The sequence below is a fragment of the Embiotoca jacksoni genome, unplaced genomic scaffold, assembly GCF_022577435.1.
Source record: "Embiotoca jacksoni isolate LCO1_2020_lvr unplaced genomic scaffold, fEmbJac1.0.p SCAF_7, whole genome shotgun sequence".
NCBI classification, from domain to species: domain Eukaryota; kingdom Metazoa; phylum Chordata; class Actinopteri; family Embiotocidae; genus Embiotoca; species Embiotoca jacksoni.
Genome location: NW_027185425.1, coordinates 3,932,108 through 3,954,559, shown reverse-complemented (window position 1 = coordinate 3,954,559; position 22,452 = coordinate 3,932,108). Strand labels below are relative to the sequence as shown.

The 22,452-nt window shown below is 42.6% G+C and overlaps 1 protein-coding gene across 1 annotated transcript in view; it reads right to left on the bottom strand.

Annotated features, from left to right (window-relative positions):
• Positions 1–22,452, bottom strand: part of ext1b (exostosin glycosyltransferase 1b) — a 123,353-nt gene that overhangs the window by 32,750 nt on the left and 68,151 nt on the right. The window contains exons 2-3 of the mRNA XM_069176285.1: positions 4,643–4,736; positions 1,193–1,300 (exon numbers count right to left, since the gene is read on the bottom strand). Coding sequence (XP_069032386.1) covers positions 1,193–1,300; positions 4,643–4,736 — 202 coding nt within the window. The remainder of the gene's footprint in view (positions 1–1,192; positions 1,301–4,642; positions 4,737–22,452) is intronic.

Here is a 22,452-nt window from a genome sequence, read left to right as displayed (position 1 = left end):
GATGATGATAAGGTTGTTTGTCACTTTTTATTCTGACAGCCCAAATAGAGCAGATTTCCTGGGGGAAGCCATGTTGTCTGTTTGTTGTCCTCATGTAAATGTTCCAAAATGGGAATTTTCCAAATTCCCAGATGCCTGAACGCACGATACGTGTCCAGTCTACATCCGCAGCAGCAGCCTTGTTTAGGGACTGACTGTGAAATGATGCGAGTCACAGAGCAAAAAAAAAAAAAAATGTGCGTTACGTGATAAAAATTGTATCTTATTCAAGAGAGTAAATGGAAAAAAGAAGGAAGTAACAATAATTAAAAGCTTCAGTCTTTATCAGTCACAAAAAATATTAGGGAAGCTTTAAAAGCTTCAGCTGCCATTTGGTGGAGGGTTTCACACTTTCATTCAAGAGCTGTGGAGTTCCTTTTGGGACTATTTGTCACAGTAAAAGGGGGATAACGGCAAATAAATACTCTTTATCCATCAATCATTGTGTGTCCATATTCTTGTAACTGTGAGCATTTGTTTTGGCACGTAAACATACTCTAAGTGCAGTATTTTCTGAAAATTTGTCCTGGTTTAAAAAGACAGTAAACACTTAGTATATGGTACAGGCACCCCACATTTAGTGAAAAACATCCATTCAAAGCTCACCATATTTACAATATGCTTTATGCATCCAGGCCCATTGTGTTGCAGCAATATACATAAATCTGAAGGATAATCCAGGAAGGCTCAGGCACATTTAGTGCTGCACAAAGTGAGCTCAGATGGAGTTCCTGTGTTATAAAACTCAATGTCAAACAATATTATTACACACTTCATTCAAATTAAGATTTAATGGGCATATAATTACTTTTCTCCCCCATGAAGTTCAGGCAATTCCGACCAAATCCATTTGCTCATTCTATTTATTTGCCCTCTCATAACACAATGTGAGGCTTTGAGTGACATTTTGAAGCACGGACTTAGTATGCTGCGTGAGTTTTGTCTAGTTGACAGCCACTTCACTAGTAAACAAAACAAAAACAGGATTTTGGATAACATCGGTGAAAAGAGAGAGTGAGAGAGAGCGTGTTTCAGGGTATCAGCTGTCAGAGGAAAGAGTCTGGTTTCAGTGCTGGGACTGTAGGTGTAGTTTTCAGGTGATATACCGTACGGAGCATGTGATTTTTCCATGAACGCGTTTACGGGCCGTTACCTGCAGCAGGAGCCTCTCGTCGCCGATGACTGCGGCCGTGTTCCAGGCAATGATCTCAGAGAAAGGCAGCTCCCAGCCGTTACTCAGCATCACCGGCACACATGCAGCCTGTGAGACACACGTACACAGAGGGGAAGCTTGAATAAAAACAATCAGTGCTACAGCTAAATCATGGCTACTTTACCGTTTTATTATTACATAATAATTGATTACATATTAATCCTTATCATTAAAGCTGCAATATGTGGCATGATTTTCCAAAGGAGGTTACAACGGCTGGACTTTATAATTGATCTGTCTGTGTATTGACTATTTGCGCTCTTCCCTAAATCTTCTGTAGAGCAGAAATGGCATTTTCTTTACGTTTAAAGCATCTTTCGTTGGTCCGACAGTACTCCAGAGAAATAGAAAAGAAAAGTGGGGAGACAGTGCGGGGGAATGACGTGCAGTAAAAGATCCGAGTGGTCATTGAACTGGCTACTCTGCTGTTAAGGTCTTTGTAGTCTGTGTGGTATGAGGTCTAACCATTTGACTGTCAGGTTGCCCGAGTTCAATTGTCTTTGATGTACATAAAATCATTAGTACAACTTGTAACATCAAACAGCAAGGAACATCACAACAGTGATCCATGCAGCACAGGACATATTACGGCTGAATTTCTTTTCCACTCATGGTTTTACAGCTGCAAACTTTATCAGCTGCAGACTCAATGCTGTTTCTGAGTAAGAGTTGCATCACAAGACGGACCTTTAACATCTAAGAAAGAAAAATCGTCTCAAAACTGTAATACTATAATAATGATTACTGCTAAATATATGATACACACTTACATGCAATTTAGACTGTATCGTAGCAAAATTGTCAGTGATAGAAGTCTCAAACTATTAATGGAGAAGGCTACTACTTGCAGTAGATACTTAAAGCTGTATTAATTGATTTTCTGGTCACTAGAGGGCAGGAGAACAAGCTGTAAACTTGACTTTAACATAATATCACTTTACAAAGTTGATATTGCAAATGTGTCAGCAAAAATTACCCATTCAGTAGAAATAAAGCAAATTATTGTTCATTTGGAGTCATACTTCTGGTCACCTGACAAATATAAGTCTGATATACGCTTTTGTTTTTTTTTTTGCCACAAACTCTTGAGGGAAATATCTGACTTCAGCCGCCCATTCTGCTCACTAGCTAGTTGATAACTTTTTTGTTGTCTGACACTGAGATCAAAATGCTATGAGCAAAATATCAATTTGATTTAATTCGAGAAGATTTTATGTATTCAGCCTGAGAAAACAGTGTGCAAATATGCACTCAAATATTACCTATATATGCTTATGTGTTGCTTGGATCAAAGTTACAAAATCAAAACTCAAACATGAGCCTTTCACAGAGCAGATGAGCAGTCAGATAAACAGAAATAAGTTTGAACATATAGTCTAGATAAAGCAGGCCAATAACATGTTGATACAGATAGGGAGGCATTCAGAATAGTGATGACTGAACGGGATATAGAAAAAAATTGCAGCAATTTGTTAGATAAAAAGTCTGTCATCTTGTACTGAGAGTTGAGGCGGCCTGGATTTAAACAAACCAGACAACATGTATTCTCACTGCTGTAACACTTGCAGAATCTCTAAATGACTTTCTCTGTGTTTATTTAATAAAAAAAAAAAAAAAAAGATTCAATCATTTACGAGCAGAAAAATCAAAGATAGCAAATACGTTTATTTACTTAATATGAGTTGATCACACTCACAGTAGGACCATTTTCTTTTTTGTTTTGATATATCAGTATTAATGTGGTAACATTAGGTGCAGCAGAGTTAATTACTCAGTGGAGGTGAGCAGGATGAATGGTAAAGGGAAGGGGAATTAAAAAAACATCAAAAGGCACAAGACAGTGAATAAAAAAAAAAAAAGATGAAAAGAAGTGAGGCAGAGCTGCTGAATGTGACCTTTGGCAAAGGAGTGGCAGAAGGATGGAGGGATGAAGAGAAAGGTAGAGGGAACAGCTGGTGTGTGTGTGTGTGTGTGTGTGTGTGTGTGTGTGTGTGTGTGTGTGTGTGTGTGTGTGTGTGTGTGTGTGTGTGTGTGTGTGTGTGTGTGTGGTTTTTTTATGTGGTGGGAGTTTGATGTAATGACGGCCCTGTCACTCCCAGGTCATAAAGGTGTCAGCTGAACCAGAACTGGCCCTCAGGCTGCTGCTGCCACTGTCTCCTCCACACAAAAACACAATCACATGCATATAAGATACAAACAGACAAACACACATATGAAGAGTTGACCTCTATGCAGGATTTCTTTGTCATGCATACAAAAAAGCCTGCAAATACTTTCCCATTGTCTTCATCTGCAACGGTGCCAAGTCAATGGATAGAGGGAGTCAGACAAATTGAGAGAAAGGAGAGGAGAGGGCAGATTTGCCTCCTGAGTGAAGAGTGCTGTTGTGTGTGTGTGTGTGTGTGTGTGTGTGTGTGTGTGTGTGTGTGTGTGTGTGTGTGTGTGTGTGTGTGTGTGTGTGTGTGTGTGTGGCAGCTGATTGTGAGATAAGCGCACTTATGTGGGTGCACTCTGTGTACGCTGGTGTACTCTAAGGAGAGGTAAAGGACAGCGCAGTAGTAATGCAGAAGAGTGCGGTGCAGTCAGAGAAATGGATGGAACAGGAGGGGTGGAGGAGAAAAAAAGATGTTGAGTGTATAAATATCAAGAGGCGGGAGTAAAGTGGTGGTAAATGCGGATGCAGTATTAGACTCTAGATGGGTGGAAATTATGATGTTGTGTTACGGTTTGTTATGTGGAGCATTTTCATCGCCTAATACGGCGTAATTTACATTTAACCTTGACAAACTCTGCAGTGTTTGATAGCAGAAACCAGAACCGATCTGTCTTTGCAAAACCCCTAAAAGATTTCTCTGACAACTGATTCATTTTGTAATTGAAATGTACACAAAACAAACCGGTAAAATGGCAAAAAAAAAAACGGATTTTTTTTTTTTTTTTTTTCATCTTCTGTGGCTCATCTGACACTTGATTGTCAAACTAATCTTTTGATCATCTCACCGTCTGCTGTGTTCGCAAAGTTGGGCGACAATTTAACTCTATTTTCAAAACTAGGAGCAGTGTTCAGAGGCAGAAAAAGGCAGCTAATCTTCTCGGCGTAGGTCTTGTTTGTTTATATTAATTACACTATTAGTCTGAAAATTAAGGTGGTAATGATCTTTTTTTTGTGTGATCCTTTAATGCGAGAGGTGGCACTATTAAAACAAATGTTAAGTGGGAGGTTAAGTGTGGGTGGTGATTATCTTTTTTTTCATGTTAATACTGCTGGTAGGATTGAATTTACAGCAATGCTCTCTCAGAAAGGTGTGTGTGTGTGTGTGTGTGCGTGCGTGTGTGTGTGTGCGTGTGCGTGTGCATGTGTGTGTGTGTGTGCGCGTGTTGCCTGTTTACCTGCAGCGCCTCGAGGAAGCGAAAGGACCCCAGTCGTCTGCCGCGGGGCACCAAACAGAAGGTGGAATTGTGGAGCATCTCCTTGTAGTCGTACCTGCAGAGACGCACCAAACATGCGCGGTGAGTTAAACCAGAAAACGGCATCTGAAGGAACATGCTTAGAAAACTGTGAGTAATCAGAGGAACGCTCACAGCGCATGCATCATTAGTGCTCGCTGTAATGAGCTACTTTTCAACTGTCAATTATGCACTGATAACTAATATTCAAATTGGGTGATTATAGTTGAACAGGATCTGATAAGCGTGGCACAAAGAGTGTGTCATCCACACGCAGTCTTTGTCACGATATGCAGTTTTACACACATTCACGCCCGACATTCGCGCACATTTGACGACATGGACCCAAACGGGAGAATCGGGAGCAAACAAAACAACAAAAACAGGAAAAGAGAGATTTCAAGAAAAACAACTCCTGCATTTTCAGCTCTTGGTTCCTCTAGTGTGTTATTATGCGAGTCTAACAAGTCAACATTTTAGTCAGGTAATAACACCTTAATGCAGGAAAACACTGCATGTGCACAACCACAGCAAGTAGAGTAAGAGAAAGCTAAACCGAGCATTTGGTCTGTAAACTGGGTTTATTTAAAGGTCCTCAGAATTTTTAGCAATGGCGCCAAACTCCCCATATAACACCCAATTTGTAATTCATTATTACTTACTTATTTTTTCCACTGAACAGCCTCTTTCTGCTTTTTGCCTGCCACTGTTTCTCCACCTATTTTGTCTCCCTCTCTCCCCCTTACTTCCAACACAACTCTCCTGTCTCTCTCTCTCTCCTTCCTCATCCTTCCTCCTCCTATCTCACAAACCACATGCACTTTGGCACACCACCCTTCTCCCGACTCCCTGCCTTTCTCCGGTCCCTCTATCTCCTAAAGCAGGAGGCCGATGCTGCCTCTCTCCCTCCCCTCCCTCCCTTCATCCCTCCCTCCCTCCCTCTCCCTGCTCCTCTTTCTCTCTCCTCCTCCTGCCCCCTTCATCCCTCTATCTCTCCACTGAGGTGTGTCTTATTGCTCTCCAAACAGGGTGATCAACCCTGCTGGGGGTAATGAGCTGAGAGTGACACCTGCTTCCACCACACAGCTGGCTCTGTGTGTGTGTGTGTGTGTGTGTGTGTGTGTGTGTGTGTGTGTGTGTGTGTGTGTGTGTGTGTGTGTGTGTGTGTGTGTGTGTGTGTGTGTGTGTGCGCGCGAGAGAGAGAGAGAAAGGGAGACAGACAAAAATAGAGAATCACTGTGTCTGTTTATCAGTCTGTGTGCTCATGTTTGCGTGCATGCTACTCTTCCATATTTTGACAATGCCGGTGTATGTGTGTTAATAAATTGTACGATGTTACACGGATGGACTCGACGTATTACCTAAAACGCGAACATGCCAGCCAACGGCGAAGGACCGGGCGTGAGGAGGACACACTTTTAAGTCGAATTATTTTGTTATACTAATTTTCACCGATAGATAGGCAGTTTCCATTCCTACAAGCTGGAGACATTGTGTTTTCTGGTTGTCCATCTGTCTGTCCCATTCTCATTAACGTGATATCTCAGAAACACCGTTAAGGCATTTCTTCAAATTTGACGCAAGCACTCATTTGGACTGAAGGATGATCTGACTTGAAAACAGGTCATTTTGACCTAAAAAAAAAAAAAAACCATTAGTGGCCATAACTACAAAATTCATCTGGTAATTATGACAAAATGTCACAAAATTTGTCTACTAGGATAATATGATGAAGGGTTGACATTTTTAGACAGGTCAAAGATCAGCTTTTCTGTGATATCATAATGTCCTGTAAAAACACTTCTCTGGTCATTATTGAACATTATAACAGGAGATTGTGACTATATTTCATTGTATTTGGTCAGATACTAATCATGTAAATTTATATACAGTATATGGAACATTGCCTTTTATCAATCAGCATTATTGGCCAAACATGAGAACACACATGTAAATTGACTCCATTTTTTGGTTTCTCAATGAATTTACACACCGGTACAGTAGACGTACAGCAGAACAAGAACAACAAAGCTTAACAAACTCCAAGTCAAATAAATTTGACGTATTTCTAATCATAAATTGTGGATGTAAACTGCAACTTCTTGTCGGATGCACGCAACCAGCAGACAGTAAATTCTTTATAAAAAAAAAAAAAAAATAAAAAAAAAATGAGCATCTGTTTCAAGCTATTTTCACACTGATTTTATGTCACTTTGAAACCAAAAGTTATGTTGTTTTGTAGGAAGAAGACTGATCGCAATAATAAAAACTAAACTATCTTCTTACAACAGTGACAGCTGTAAAAAATATTTATTATCAAACGAAGCAGCGAAAAATTGGGAGAAATGAATCCGATTATAGCTACGCATTACGATCCCTCGAAGAAAATAAAGAAAGCTAAAAAAAAAAAAATACAAATTGTTAAAGTACATTTTTGGAGCAGTTTTTTTGCGAAAAAGAAAAGTGGAAACTGTGAAGCCTTGCGGGTTGTACAGGTTGGGGGAGTTAAGAGAGTGGTGAGGCGGAAAATCATTTCTCATTTAGCCAAACTATACGAGGCGAAGGTTACGGGACACGCACGTGCACGCGTACATTTTTGCTCTATTGATGATGCTGTGGCTCGTGCAGAGGAGTGACAGTGATGGCTGATGCCGCCTTCGGAGTGTTCCTGTGAATATGGACCGAGTTGACAGGTCAAAGCTGGAAGCCAAACACTACGTTCTCCCCGTTTCTCTTTTCCCCTCTCACACGCACACGCGCACGCACACACGCACGCACACACACTAACGCACACGCACACACTTTGATGGCGACTGCTGATGTTGCTGGAGAGATGCCGCCTTGTCTGTTTTTTAGCCGAGCTCTAATAAAGCGCGGGGACATGACAGCCTGTGATAAAATCCCACCCTCGTTCACACCTACACGCCTAACGTTCTGCTCAGCACATAACACAGTTATCGCGCGCGCACACACAGACACACACGCAGCGTGCACAGGCGACAGCTGCACGCCCTCACATTGACGTTCCGTCACCTGTCGACAGAGACGAAGAAGCTATCTTAGCCCATATTTCCACACCAGCTGTCTGCCTGCGTGGTGTGTGTGTGTGCGTGTGTGCGTGCGTGTGTGTGTGTGTGCGCGTGCACGCGCGACAGCCCACCAAACAGACCGGCATCTGATGGCAATGAATATCAATGTGCGATTTAACACACAACGGCCTCATAACATGTTGTCCGTAACCATTGCAACGCTTGAGTTCTCGGTTTTATAATATTTTATAACCAAAAGGGAAAATTTTCAAAAGTCTCTCCAGCAAATTTCTGGTCTACAGGATGTAAGTTTTGGCCGAGATGTGTCCCCCCCCCCCCCCCCCTCACGATCCACCTGCAGTGCACCTTAATCTAATTATGACTGGGATTGTATCCAAAACAGATAATTTGATTTTTACGGGGGAGTGTTAGTGGTTTGGAGGTTGGTCGCCGGAGGAGACCTTTCTGAGGCCGTCTCCTGCCGTGTAAACCTCCACCTTCTTTCCTTCCGCCTCCCTCAAACATCCCGTAGGTTTGTGCTTTATGTGGGGTTCAGAGGTTGCAGCTTGCCATCTTTCTCTTCTTTTCCGCTTCTCCTTCTGTTCTGTTTATTTTTTTTATTTTTTTTGTCCGCATAACAGCAGCTCAGTCCGTTTTGTCCTTGTGACCTTGAGCTAGTGGCGGGAAATGCACCGCTGAGCTGTGTGCTTGTGTGTGCTTGTGTGTGCTTGTGTGTGTGTGTGTATTTATATTTTTCAGACACTTGCGCTTGTGCGTGACACCTCATTGTGTGTGTGTGTGTGTGTGTGTGTGTGTATGAGGGTGACTGTGCGTGATTGTGCAAAAACGATAACGTGATGAAAGCAGGGTGATGAAAATAGAGCGAGCGTGTGACAACGGTGAGCGGAGGGACAAAACTGATGCCACGTTCGGAGCCAGAAGCAGCCCAGAAGGAAGTCAGCGTGCGCAAAATACAAAGCCGAGGGAAAACATTACTTCACGTGATGAAGCAGAGGAGACGACCTCTGCGTTTGGGTTTATGTCCCAACAACTGTTACGCAGTTGAGAAACTTCTTCGCCAGCCCCCTAATGGGAACATCCTACACCGTCGCCGTGGCAACCTGTCATTAAACATCCTTCATTTGCAGCAACTTGCAAAGATGCGTCATCCACGCAGACGGGGGGGGGGTAAAAGGGTGAAAGAGAACAGCGCTGGGATTTTTATTTTTATATATACATATATATATATATATATATATATATATATATATATATATATATATATATATATAAAAAGAGTAGGCAACTAATGTTATTGGTAGATAAGAGAAACATGCAACAAATCAGACCTCATCCCATGGCTACCATGAGGCCGTCCCCTTAGTAACTGTTGCTATGCCTTTCAAGTTTTACATTGTAGCACAGAACGTATACAGTTTATGATGGCTCTTTATAACTCAAAATTCACAGAAATATATATTTTAAAATTTTTTTATAAATTATTGTTGTTTTATAATTGTTTTATAATTTTTTTATATATATATATATATATATATATATATATATTAGTTCGCTGCAGCTGGCTAGCCCGCTACTTAGTTCCAGAGTTGCCTGAATTTATGTCTGAAGCTCCTTTTTTATTTATTTATTTATTTATTTTTTATGTTTTCAGGCAACTCATTCTGAAACAATAGCGACATAAAAGAGCCCTAAATGTGCAGTTCAAAGTTTCAGACGTGATTTTGAAACGCAGGTTAAATTGACGCGTTCATTTTTCAACTTGTCGATACGTTTCAATTATGAGGCAAAACCCTTTCGAGGACGACGTCCGGCCAGTGAACTTTTGGGAAATGAAATGCAGTTTTGGGAAATACATCTGGTCGCGGTTGCTGGGGGTGAAACCCCCCCCCCCCCCCCCCCCCCCCCCAAACAAATAAAGAGCAGACGGCTGACTTTAGCCCAAATGAAGGTAGAGTACCAATTGGCTCCACACGGCGGGTGTTTTCAACAGGCCTTTTTTTTTGTGAGGTAACCTGTAACTCCATATAATCATGCGGTTGGCAAATAATAGCCTTGCATTGGGAAATAATGTCAGGGTAAGCTCTTCTTTTAGGTAGCAGAAAGCTTGTTAGCCAGGTGTGCGAACGTTTGCAGCTTAAGTTTGGTGAGTAAAAAGTACAACATTTTCCTAATGAAGCAGCATAATGTGGGGAAAAACAAAAAACAACAAAAAAAGGTTAACTGCCTCAGCCCAGATTCCCAAAAGGTGCACTTCGCGGACGACCTCCCGGTTTCTTTCGGTCCGTCCTCCGAACGTGGAGCTTCAGGTTGATGAAAATACAAAACCTCAACCAGCCGAAGTGTCTTCCAGGGAGCCGAGAGAGAGAGAGATCTAATTCAGTACTTATTGAGACTGTTGTTACATTAGCCTCCAGACCTCTTTCCTGTCTGCCTCTGACACTCTCTCGCTAATTTCTTTGTCTTCCAAAGTGGGTTTCTGTGAGTGTCTGTGAAAGAATAAGTGTCTTGCAGTTCTGGTGACGGCTGGAACAAAAACCAGGGAAGTGTATTCTTTCACTCTGTTGTGGTGGGGTTTGTGAGCAGGCTCCTGAGATAATGTAACCGGGGAAAAAAATGATCTACTAAAGACTCTTAACTCATCAGATTAATGATTTATGATAAAAAAAAAAAAAAAGAAAAAAAAAAAAGAAAGAAGAAAGAAGAAATATCCACTTTCCTCTCACTGTTTCCCTCTGCATGAAGGAAAATGAACCTCAAGCTGCACATTGAAGAATATAGAAGTTATTCCTCATTATGGATGTCGTGTCACAGATGTGCTCATTTGTCGAGTAAATAACTCCCCCCCCAAAAAAAGACTGAGGACAGATTCCAGCAGTAATTAAACAGGAGCCTCGTACTGCCCATAAACACAAGTGTGTAAGTTGAAGCATATTGTTGTGTGTGTTCCCTTGAGAATACGACAGATGTGCAGGCTAAGTGAGCTTGTGGGGAAAAAAAAAAGAAAAAAGAAGCCATTGTTGGCTCTTGACTAACTGAGATAGAGTGTGTTTGGTGAGGGGGAGTGTGTGTGTGTGTGTGTGTGTGTGTGTGTGTGTGTGTGTGTGTGTGTGTGTGTGTGTGTGTGTGGGTTGAGGGTGGGTGGGGGGGTGGGGGGGTTATTCACATATGTTTCTGTGTGTGTGTGTGTTTAAGGATGATAATGTGTGTGCACATGCATACAATGGCGTGAGTTTGAGAAGCATCAGCGGTATGTGATTGTGTGTGTGTGTGTGTGTGTGTGTGTGTGTGTGTGTGTGTGTGTGTGTGTGTGTGTGTGCGCGTGTGCGTGCGTGTGTGCGTTTGTGCTCCCCGACTTTCACCCTCTCTACTTTTTCACCCTGCGGCTATGTGAAAGAGTGCGTGTCAGCAACTGTATCCAGATGTGCATTTGTCCATTTTGCCCCACCTTCTTCTTCCTCCTCCCCCCCCCCCTCCTGCTATAACGCCCGCTGTACACCCTGCAGCTAAATCATTAGCCTAATTAGCGCTAATTAGCCAGCTTATGCTCGTTCCAATTAGCACTCCGGCACGGGATGACCCGGCGGTCCGCATGGGTAAACACTGAGGCTTTCCGTGGTTAAAAAAAAAAAAAAACACGACAACAACCCGTGACGACCCCCCCCCCCCCCCCCCCCCCCGAGGTCTGTCCACGCACGCGGTGGAGTGGTGCCGTTTAAGAGTTGTGTGTAAACTACGTGGCAACAGAGAAGAAATCCTGGAGGTTACAAGCCCACTGAGGCCAAAATGCCAGCACTCCCGGTGCTGTAATATACAATATGCACGTTACAGGTCGTTTTAGCGTGACTGTATTGTTGAATTACTATGCAAGGTGAAAGGAAAGTTGTCTCTCCTTTTCAAGGGCTACAATCAAGCGGCAACCCAACAGTCACGTCAGCCGTTTGGTTTGTGAACGGCCGTTATGAAGCTTCGAGTTCGGGACCGTGGCCATCATTTGGACGAGTTGTGGGGAGGAGCTAGCGGGGGATCTGACTCGATCCGATTGGAAACCCGACAATTCTACGTCCCGCCCACAGATAGCCGTAATCTGACTGTACCACAGGACTGTCAATCAAACAGACACGACTACCCTAACCTAAAACACAGCTTTTTGAGGCAGATTTTCTAATTATTGACGGGATTATTTTCAGATGGACCGTCAAATAGGTAATAAGAAAGAGTGACTTTACCTACCGTCACCGAAATAACTTGTGGAAATTTTTTTTATTTCCTTTGTATTTCATGAGACAAGTTTGATGGGAGTCAATGGAGCCGGAGGCCTAGTGGCACTCGGTGGTATTGCAGCTCATGGCGCTTCTGATTTGGCCTCAATTTCACACTCATAATCTACGTTCACTTATATAAACAGTCGATGGCTAAAATACGTTAAATACAATACATATCTGAGGAGCCCTCTGTAATTTTTCTAACCGTTATCTGACTAAGTAAAAAAATTGTTATCAGTAAAAAAAAATCCCCGACATCACACAAGCCAAAATCAGAGCCACGCCATTTCTAATGTAAAGACAACTTGATAGCAGTTTAAAACCATCACACACACAACTAATCAGACAAACACATCCAGTTTGTAATATACCCAACAACACTATTAGCCAGATGAGACCACAGCACAAGAGGACAGCTGTTATTACGGATGTGGCAGCAAACAAAACAAACTGAGGACGCTGATGTCGGTCAGCCCCATTTGCATAAGTGGACGTATGTGTTCATGCACACGCCAGTTTCCCCATTGAAGCACTGACAAAGGAACAATTGACAACCTCTTTGAGTGTCAAGAATAGCAATATTGATCCTTGTAAATGCAACTTAAACAAGTGTTGGCGGCATAAATGATAACAGCCCGAATGTTTGGACTCTGATGACTGAAAGTGGGGGATGTGGTTATTTACATGAGCAATCACGTCACCCACAAGTGTTCAACAGAGACGAACATGTGACGTATTCTGATCCCTGGTACGAAGCCAGAAGTCCATCCTGAGTGATTTCAGCTGAATATGGATAAGATCTGAACACGGCCTTAATATGACAGGTCTTTCTGCCCCGTCAAGATCCATTTCTTGAGGGAAATCGCTGACTGATAGGTCCGTGGTAATTTCCCTGTCTCTCCGGCTCGCTGTCACGCTCATCCAGCGTGAATCCAGAGCACCTACAGTAAAAAAAAAAAAAAAAAAAAAACCCAAAAAAACAGCCCAGGAAACTAAATCCAAAACAAGCCATGATACAACTTGATATAGGCCATCTCCATGCTGGTGAGCTGTACCCTTCACAGCTAATGTACATTAAGTTTCTTCATGCTGAACTGTAAATGGAAAGTCCCAGTGACTCTGTGTTGCAGCGTGAATTCAAAAGTAACCAGGTGTCAGGAATTTATAAGATGTTACGCTTGTTTGCATAGCTGCACCGGATCCATGTTGCTATTCAAATGACAACTGGGCAGTAAAGTACAGCTGCAGGTGGTAGGTGTTAACCCAGTGAGCCTAAATAAATAAATGAATAAAAACATGTCCACACATAAAGATAGGGCTCATATGCATGCAGAATCACACTCGGTATAAGCTCACGCAAACTACTGGATCAGTTCAAGTCAGCACCCAGTTCTTTCCCTCCGGCTACCGCCCTCCCCTGCCCAAATCCCCCACATGTGTAAGCCTGAATATTTTACAAACACCCCGATAACAAGAAGTCTTCCTGCCGCGATACTAATTCACTATGACGGCTTTATCCTTGCAATCTTTTCAATTTGTCCTCTCAGATTTTTTCCAGTGCCAACAGATGGAGGCAATTTTTCAGTTACATTTAGTGTCTGCACAGTAGTCAAAGTCCCCCCAACTGCGCGCGCACGCGCACGCGCACACACACACACACACACACACACACACACACACACACACACACATCCTTAAAGTCAATGATTGGCGCCTCACTGTGTGATCTTGTAGATGAGGGGTCCAGACTCGGTGGATGTTCACTGGAGACCAGCTGTGCCTCGCTCTGCACTTCCAGATGGCCCTCAGGACGCCTCACAGTGCATGTTCGTTTTATGTGTTCACGTTGTCTGTGTGTGTGTGTGTGTGCAGATCCATACGTGTGAGACAGTCTCCGATTTAGACATGTCAGCACATGCTCTGCGGCGGGCTCTTCTTCTACACTGACACATTTTGTCATCAGAGCCACTGAAACGAGGAGGCCAGAGTTACCCCTCACAGAGACGTCCTTTCATCTGACACACACACACTCGGAGAGAGGGAGACAAACGCTTCAATTCGTTCCATCCACATTACAGTCGCTGCAGGCTCGTTCGTACCAAATCATTATCCAAAATCCTGAAGTGACTCTCATACGGGAAAATTTTGTCCTGCACACTAAACTTCTCACAAATGCACAGAGACAATCCCGTCTGGATCCACGTTAATATGCATATACCGCGCACACACAAACCCTCCTTATTTTCAAAGCATCACAGACTATTATCCGGGTCCCATCTGCCAGCGGAGACTGGTCCCACTCTCCTCCAATAGGTGAGTAGAAACTTAATCACGGCTAATTTCTTGTCTGCAAACACACTCTAATGTATTCCCTCTGAAAACTCCTCTAAATCAAAATATAAACCCAGTCTTAGAGCCACCTGGGTCCCTCAGCACAACACCTCCAATCAGAGAACACTGAGAGGCCACCCAGCGCGGGACTACGAGTAACACAGGAAACTGGGCGGCTCTGCACACGGACTCGGATGGAGAGATGCGTTGTCATCAGTAGAGATTTTCCCCTTTGAAATATCAGCTTTGAAAGAATTTGGAGACGCAGCTGTCTTTTAAAACACACAGCATTTCATTCTTGGGTTTTAACTGAGTTTAGCTGCTTCAAGAGGGGACGACAATTTCAACTTATTTTATTTTATTTATTTATTTTTTTTAAAATAGATTTAAGCTTTTAATGTGCATTTATTTTTACTTTCTCTTTTAGGGAACATTCACTTATTTCTCATCCTGTAAAATGTAAAAATGTTCTTGTTGGTTTATTGTGAATTTAGAGGCAATACCAATCATAAAATCACATAGAACTTTGTGTGAATTTCACGTGATGGAAGAAATAGAAAAATATATTAACACTCAAGAGACATGTCAAGAAGTTAGTTCGGTTTAAAAGTTCATTCTTGACAGAAATAGTTGAACTCAAGGTCTACTTACAAGCTTTCAGCCATATACAGCACATATTGTACATGTTAACAAGTGCACCTGTTTCATATTCCTCCATCTTATCATCTCCATGATAATTAAACAAACTTGCATATGAACACAGCAAGATGCAGTTGAAAGCTCCTGCAAATGTGACAGACAATGCAAAGAATTCAACTGTTTTTTGTTTCTCTCAGTGAATTTACACACAAATAAAACCGACATGTAGCCAAACAAGAACAAGTCAAATCATTTTCATTCATAAATCTAAAAAAAAAATAATTAAAATTTCTTTCAATCTTTCAAAGCCTTCACTATATGTATTATATGAGTCTCGACAGACATGAGTTTAAACTGCAACGTTGACTTGTTGGTGGAGGCATAAGACCACGAGGTGGTAATTATAGTTTCACTGATACATACTGTTTGGCTCCAGTATGTCAGTCATTATCCTTGTTAATTCGAAGAGGATCCTTCACGTCTATTTACCTCTAACACACTCACACTCACGCACACACGCACACACGCACACACACATATATATATACACATATACAGAATCATTTGAGAGTGAGTTTGACATCAGCATCAAACACAGACTATGTCAGCACCGCATGACACTGGAGAGCAGCATGATGTCTGAGACAGTCAGTGCTCCCAGGGTATATATATGTGTGTGTGTGTGTGTGTGTGTGTGTGTGTGTGTGTGTGTGTGTGTGTGTGCGTGCGTGCGTGCGTGCGTGCGTGCGTGCGTGCGTGAGAGAAAGAGAGCATGTGAGAGAGGAGGTACAGCTGTCAATCACAGCACAGAGGCAAGCAAAGCGTTACGCTACCCAGTGGGTTCATCAGTACCATGTGTCAGTCACACCCTGAGATCACATTGATTGTCTGTCGGCACCCATCTGAGTGTGTGCGCTTGTGTGTGTATCGCATGTGCTTGAGTGAAAGATCGTGGAGGGGGCATATTTGGTCTTGAGAGAAATATCACGGGGAGTGGGATACAAAGGACAAGAAAAATAATGAGAGAGAGAAAGAGGACGAAACGTCCACAATGATGCAATTATGATTCAATTTAGATTCCTGCATCAATTATGCAAACATATTCAAGAGACATGTCAAATATTGATAGGCTCTTCAACTTCTCAAACTGTATTCATTAAGGAGCCAAAACTGAATCCGGACTCTCTCATTAATCATGGATAGATGTCAGCTGGAGGTCCACATTCAAATTCAGCCAACAGCCCCAAGACTCCACACCAGCGAAGGCTATTCTCTGTGTGTCTGTGTGAGTCTTTGGGAGTCCAGATTCACAGTCTACTTATCTGTATGTGAGTTGCCATGTAGCTGATGTCAGTGCTGACCTGTGACCTGTCACCTTTGAGTTTATGCATGAGTGCAGAGTCAGTGGAGGTAGAGCGACTGGGTTGTGTGTGCACTTTAATATTCTGCTGTGGCTTTAACAACAGGTACAAATGATGAGAAACAGTGAGTGAATACTATTAATGGCAAACAATGAGAGCGCTATTATTATTATACCTGGGCTGGGTGGTTTTTTTTTTTTTTCAATATTGGCGGCAATAGAATATAATATTAGTCAATACACTGGAGATTCTGTACCAAACACAAAACCTCCAGTGCAGGAATGTAAATGTGTTTTTCTGCAAAATTATTTTTCATACTTCACAAAATAAGCCAAACTTAACACAAAACAGCCACAAAACACAGTTTAATTGTACCAAAACTATGATTTCCATGAAAAAATATAAATGAGAATTTCACAAAGCAACAGTTTTCCATATTCTGGCCAAGGATGGGAAAGTCAGGCTCAAGGTCTGATCCAAAGTTCTTTTTTTTATTTTTTATTATTATTATAAAATTTTATATTGTATACATTTGATCCAGTCACTTTGGTTCCACATTTTGAATTTTGTGAGCATGACATATCTTCGTCCTATGTCGTACTTCCTGTATTTGCTCCAAAAATCCAAAAACTTCTTTCACGCTGCAAACGAACCAGTCCATGGTTCACTTTGATTCAGATTCAAACCACCTTTAATGGTCGCACCAAATTTGTTTTGTCTTCTGGTCCGGGCCGTGGTGGAAGGCACCCTTTCCAAAGTCAGAAGGTCCAGACCGAAGAAGGTCGATGTAAGAGCACACTCAGTCTACCGGGTGTTTTTAGTGATGCTGGCAGCATTGTCTGTCAGTCAATTCACGACTGTAGTCCAGACTGCAATACTATACGAAATGGATCCCCACACAACATGTTCCACCAGCAGTCATGATCATGAGCTTCAGTGATCCGCTCCCTTTCTATCTAGTAAGGCATGTCAGCCGTCAGCATTCTGATCACTACCGACGTTAGCGCTTGTTGTTCCATACTGGTGCGAATATAACACTTGAGTTTTGTACCAACAGCAAAAAAAATCCAGTTCATCTATCTTCTGTAAATCATATTTAACTAAATAAGACAGATTATGTATTAAATATGGGAGTAAATGAACTAGCTCAATGCTGAGAACATTTAAATGGTGCTGAGTTTAAATGGCCTGTTATAATTAAATTATGCCTGTGTTGATAAGATAAATCAAATAATAAACTAATCAGTCAAAACTGCTAATAATGACAGATTATCCTTTAGTGTGTGAGTATCTTATTGTGCCTGTATTGTCGATTTACATTCCTTTGTATCTCTTTTATGTCACCCTTGACAACAGCCCCTTCGGCTACAACCGATACATCTTAGTCATGTGACACACCTCTTTTGGGCCAACATGGTCTCATATGACTGAACTTAGGCTCCAAATCTGGGTGGGGTCACGACGCATGGGTCAAAGGTCATGCCGGTCCCCACCCTGTGGAACAAAAGGGGAGGACTAAGCCTTTCAGTGGGGATCCTGGTGGCTTAGATTGAAGTTGACTGGGGGAGTGGTGCTGTGTGTGTGTGTGTGTGTGTGTGTGTGTGTGTGTGTGTGTGTGTGTGTGTGTGTGTGTGTGTGTGTGTGTGTGTGTGTGTGTGTGTATGTGTGTGTCTGGCTGGCTGACTCTGTGTGTGGGCAATGGGTGCATATACTTTTACTTTATGAAATACAGCTCGTGTGTCTGCCTCTCCGTGCCCAGCGCAGACAGTCAGGCCACATATGTCTGTGTGTGTTTGTGTGTGTGGTAACTGTGATGATGAAGCCAAAGAGCAAACCTATTGCCCCTACTGCAGGCCTCCCCCCAGAGCGCTGCACTTGGCTGGTGTGTGTGTGTGTGTGTGTCTGTGTGTGTGTGTGTGTGTGTGTCTGTGTGCGAACATGGAACAGCTGTTCTCCAGTGCTACATGGAGAGGTCAGGGGGAGACACGGACGAACTACAGCTGTGGCCTCGGGGCTTGTGGGAACTGTGGCTTGAACAACGTGGGAGAGCAGAGGCGGCAGGATGAGAGAGGAGCACGAGTGAAGAGATTCAATGGGAAAATCTGAATTTACAAGCCGAGACAAGACGGGACGGCTGAATGAAGCTGCAATGAAAAATAAAAACCAAGCAGAGAGGAGAGCGCATGGCATGGGCAAGTAGAAAAGAAAAGACACAAGGGGAGGAGAAGAAGAAGATGTCCCTCTGTGTTGAAGTCATCCAGAGCAGGAAAGGCCACAGAGACCAGCAGGCGACGTGGGCCGCTGCATGTTTTGGTCACAAGGTCATTGCAGAGAGCGACATAGGATGAGAAGCACGTACGCTGAGGGCTTGTTTCCAACAAGCCGATCCAAAGCCATCAACCACAGTCACTTAGCCTTCTCAGTAAAGCCCTTAACTTTAAGAAAATTAATCACGCTTGTAAGCTCATAAACAACTTGACTTTCCTGCTAGGGAATTGGCCCGCGGGCCAAGATTGCAGAGTAACTCGAATAAAGACCCACTGTTGGAGATAATGCTTATTTCAGGACAGCACATAATGTGATAAGTCTGAGAAATCACTTTATAGTTTTGCTCAGACAATCATGAGCTGCGGGTGAGAGCAGAGCCTCTGCTCCAGCAGAGAGAAACCAGCGGCGGAGAGAAAGGGGCTGACAGTGAAAACTAATAAGCCTTGTGCAACGGGAGAGAAATGGGCTCATCTCTCCGAGGCACCAAGAAAAACTATTGGAGCTGTTGTACACCATTTCCAAGAACAAAAAAAAAAGCGCGACTCATCTCTGCTGAAACCCTACACTAAATCCCCTCTGCCTGACAGATTCGGCAAAAGAATAATATCTGCAGCAAGAATAATATTTGCAGCCTACATTATAGAGGCATACGGGGGAATAGAGCAAGAGATGGAACTAGGCCAAAAGCCAATTTATGGCTTTTGTGGAGGCTTTTAAAAAAAAAAAGAGAGAGAGAGAGAGAGAGAGAGAGAACGAGAGAGTGGTTCAAGGTGTTACTTAAAATCCTCTCAGAAAAGTCTCTCATCCTCATCTCATTGCAAGCCTCAATTAAACACTGCCGATTGCCATCTGTGAGGCTCCTGAACCTAAAATCATTAAAAGTCTACAAAAATTAGAAGCAGTCAGGGCGTAAAGATTGAAGAGAGAAACAAGGAAGAGGAGAAAAGTGCAGAAAGGAGAAGAGGTGAGTTCTTGAGTTGAGATGAATGTTTGAGATGACCCTCATGAAGAGTGGTTTGACTCTGAAATCAATAAACCGATTGAAAGCTGTAGATGCAACAGATAACAACATGCACTTATGTATGCTGTGTGTGTATGAATCCTTCTCGATAATATGTATATGACATACTGTATGTATGTGCGTTCCGTAGGGGTGCTCAAGTGTGTGTTTGAGTGATCAGATTTAATCGATTGTATCCTAGCAACAAGCTCTGACGTATCGGAGGGTCGACTTCCCGTAACTCGTGAACATCAGTTCATGAGTTCAGTAAATGTAAATAACAGTAAATGTTCAGTAAACATACTGTACGTGCCAAAAATGTTTCTCAGGGTCTCGCACAGAAACTAAAGGAGGATGTAGATGTCCCTTTTCTACCCAGAGAGGTTTGACTCAGATCTTTGTATAAGAGTAAAAAGAGGGCGAGAGAACGATGCACACCAAGCATCTGTCATCCTTGAGCTAGCTCATATCTGTATGTGCTGTCAAAGCCAGGACATGTCTGATGTCAGTAAGGCTCTGCACCTGCACCAACTGGGATTTCTCCACATTCACTGTGTCAGGATGTCAACAAGTTAAAAAAAAAAAAGGCAACTCATTTTCAGTCTTGGTCAGTAAACAGACAGTAAAAAAGCTTACAGTCTCATGACTGGCTGAAATCCATGCCACATGTCTTCTGTTGACCAGTTTAAGGCTGTAATTTACAAATGTATTATAATGATATAATAAATGAATCTTCTGAATAATTTAAGGTTTAAACAATGAACCGTTTGTTCTGTCAAGCATCAGAAAATAGTGAAAAATATCCTTCACAACAGTCCAAGATCCAAAGATACCCAACGATCACAAAGAAAAATTTGAACCCGAGACTAGAAAATGTGTAAAATAACTGAAACAATCAATCATTCTTAAAGAAGATACAGAAGACTTGATAAGATTCACATTTCAGAGGCTGAAAATGAGCTTAGGAATCACACTGTGCCTGATGTGTGTGTGTGTAGCAGAGGACCTTTGCTGCATGTCAGCTCCAACTCTCTTTCCCCTTGTCATCTCTCCACTTTCATCCACGTAATAAAGACATAAAGTTCTGCAGATAAAGTCCCTGTTGCCATGCAGTTCTCTCTGTTCCCTTAAAGGTCGGTACTGTCAAGACGGTTTGCAACCGGTCAGCGGTACATATTTACTCATTGAGGCCAAAGCTTACCAAAGTTAAGTTCGAAACAAACGGCTTTGACTTTGACTCAGCACTAACACAGGTTATGAAGTGCAAACCTGCTGTTGCAGCCATCCAATAACTTTGGGATTTCTCTCACTGTCCTTCTGCTTCTGACATTGAAACAAAATTTTGTAAAGGGAAGTTCATGTCATTTGAACAAAGGTAATATTCGAATATAAAACCCTTTATTCCATTAAAATATGAATGAAGTAAGAATGAACGTGAAGAGGCGGTTCTCAGTGAGAATCACTGACACTTGAAATTTAACAACACAAGCCTGTGAGAAATTCCTTCATGTTCTTCCGTGAACTCTTTTTTTTTTTTACTTCTCCAAACGCTGCCTTCTGTTCATTTTTCTCAGTCGCTCTGTATCTCTCTATCTCAGGGTGAGTGATATATATCTTTCTGCCTTTCAAGGCTGTGATGACAACAAGAGAGGTGAACGGTAACTTTTTGAAGACAATGAATAGGTGCGCTGCGCCCGAGAAAACCCCTCAAAGATGTTAAGAGAGAAGAAAATCCCGTTGTCACTCCCTCCTCCTGTCTCAGTTTACACATGGCATTCACAGGTGTCTCGCTGGTAAAGAGCAAGCCGCTCTCAATGTGAACAGTGCGGAGCCGTTTCTAATGCCAGGTATAAATGGGATTCCAGATTAATCGTATCTGGATACAATCTGGGTAGCAGACAAATGTTAATGTGAGGTTTAAAGGAGGCCTCAGTCCCTCTTTTCCCCCCTCATTCTCTTTTCCATTAAAAAGCGGCGGTCTCAGGCATTTCTGCGGTGCAGCAGAGCAGAGAGCGAGCCTTCTCTTCTTGTACCTGTAACAGAGGGATATTGTTGCCACAGAACCACGACTTCAGTTTCCGAGCATTCCTGCCTCTTCATTTCAAAGACAGAAACATGAAAAGGTAAGGCGAGGTGGGACAGACCGAGGACAAGCAGGGACAAAATAACACGGCGCAGGAAGGAGCGAGACGAGCAATGAGGAGGGAACATTAACGCCATTTACACAGGCACTTTCTCAACTCGCATGTTAAACAGATTATCAAAGAGCACTGTAGCAAACAAGGACACTTTTTTTTATGCACATACATTAACATTTTGAGGACACCCACTTTTGACGCACCACTTCTCTAAATTCAACAATAGTCGTCTATCCCTTCGGCCAAAGAGAGTGGAGGAGAATAATCTGGCAGCTTTGATCTAACTCGGTGAGAGAGTGTCATCTCCAATCCGAGCATGTAATTCTCCCCGATGGGACGCCACGGCAGCAGATTTGTGTTGTTAGTCACCCGCTCTGGCAATGGCACACTTTCTACTCCCTGAAAGTCATAACAACCCCACCACCGCTGCTGCTGCATTAACCATCCGCGACAAATGGACCTCCGTCTGGCCAACCAGTCAGGAGCACACACACACACACACACACACACACACACACACACACACACACACACACTTGGTGCATGTTCCATTGACTCAGCTCAGGCAGTAATTTTGTTAATGTGCACACACACACGGGACCACATGAGACTGCTTGTCTTAGCTTAAAAGACTATATGTTCATTTAGTAAATAATTTTATGCACACACACTCATGTGACACACACACACACACACACACACAC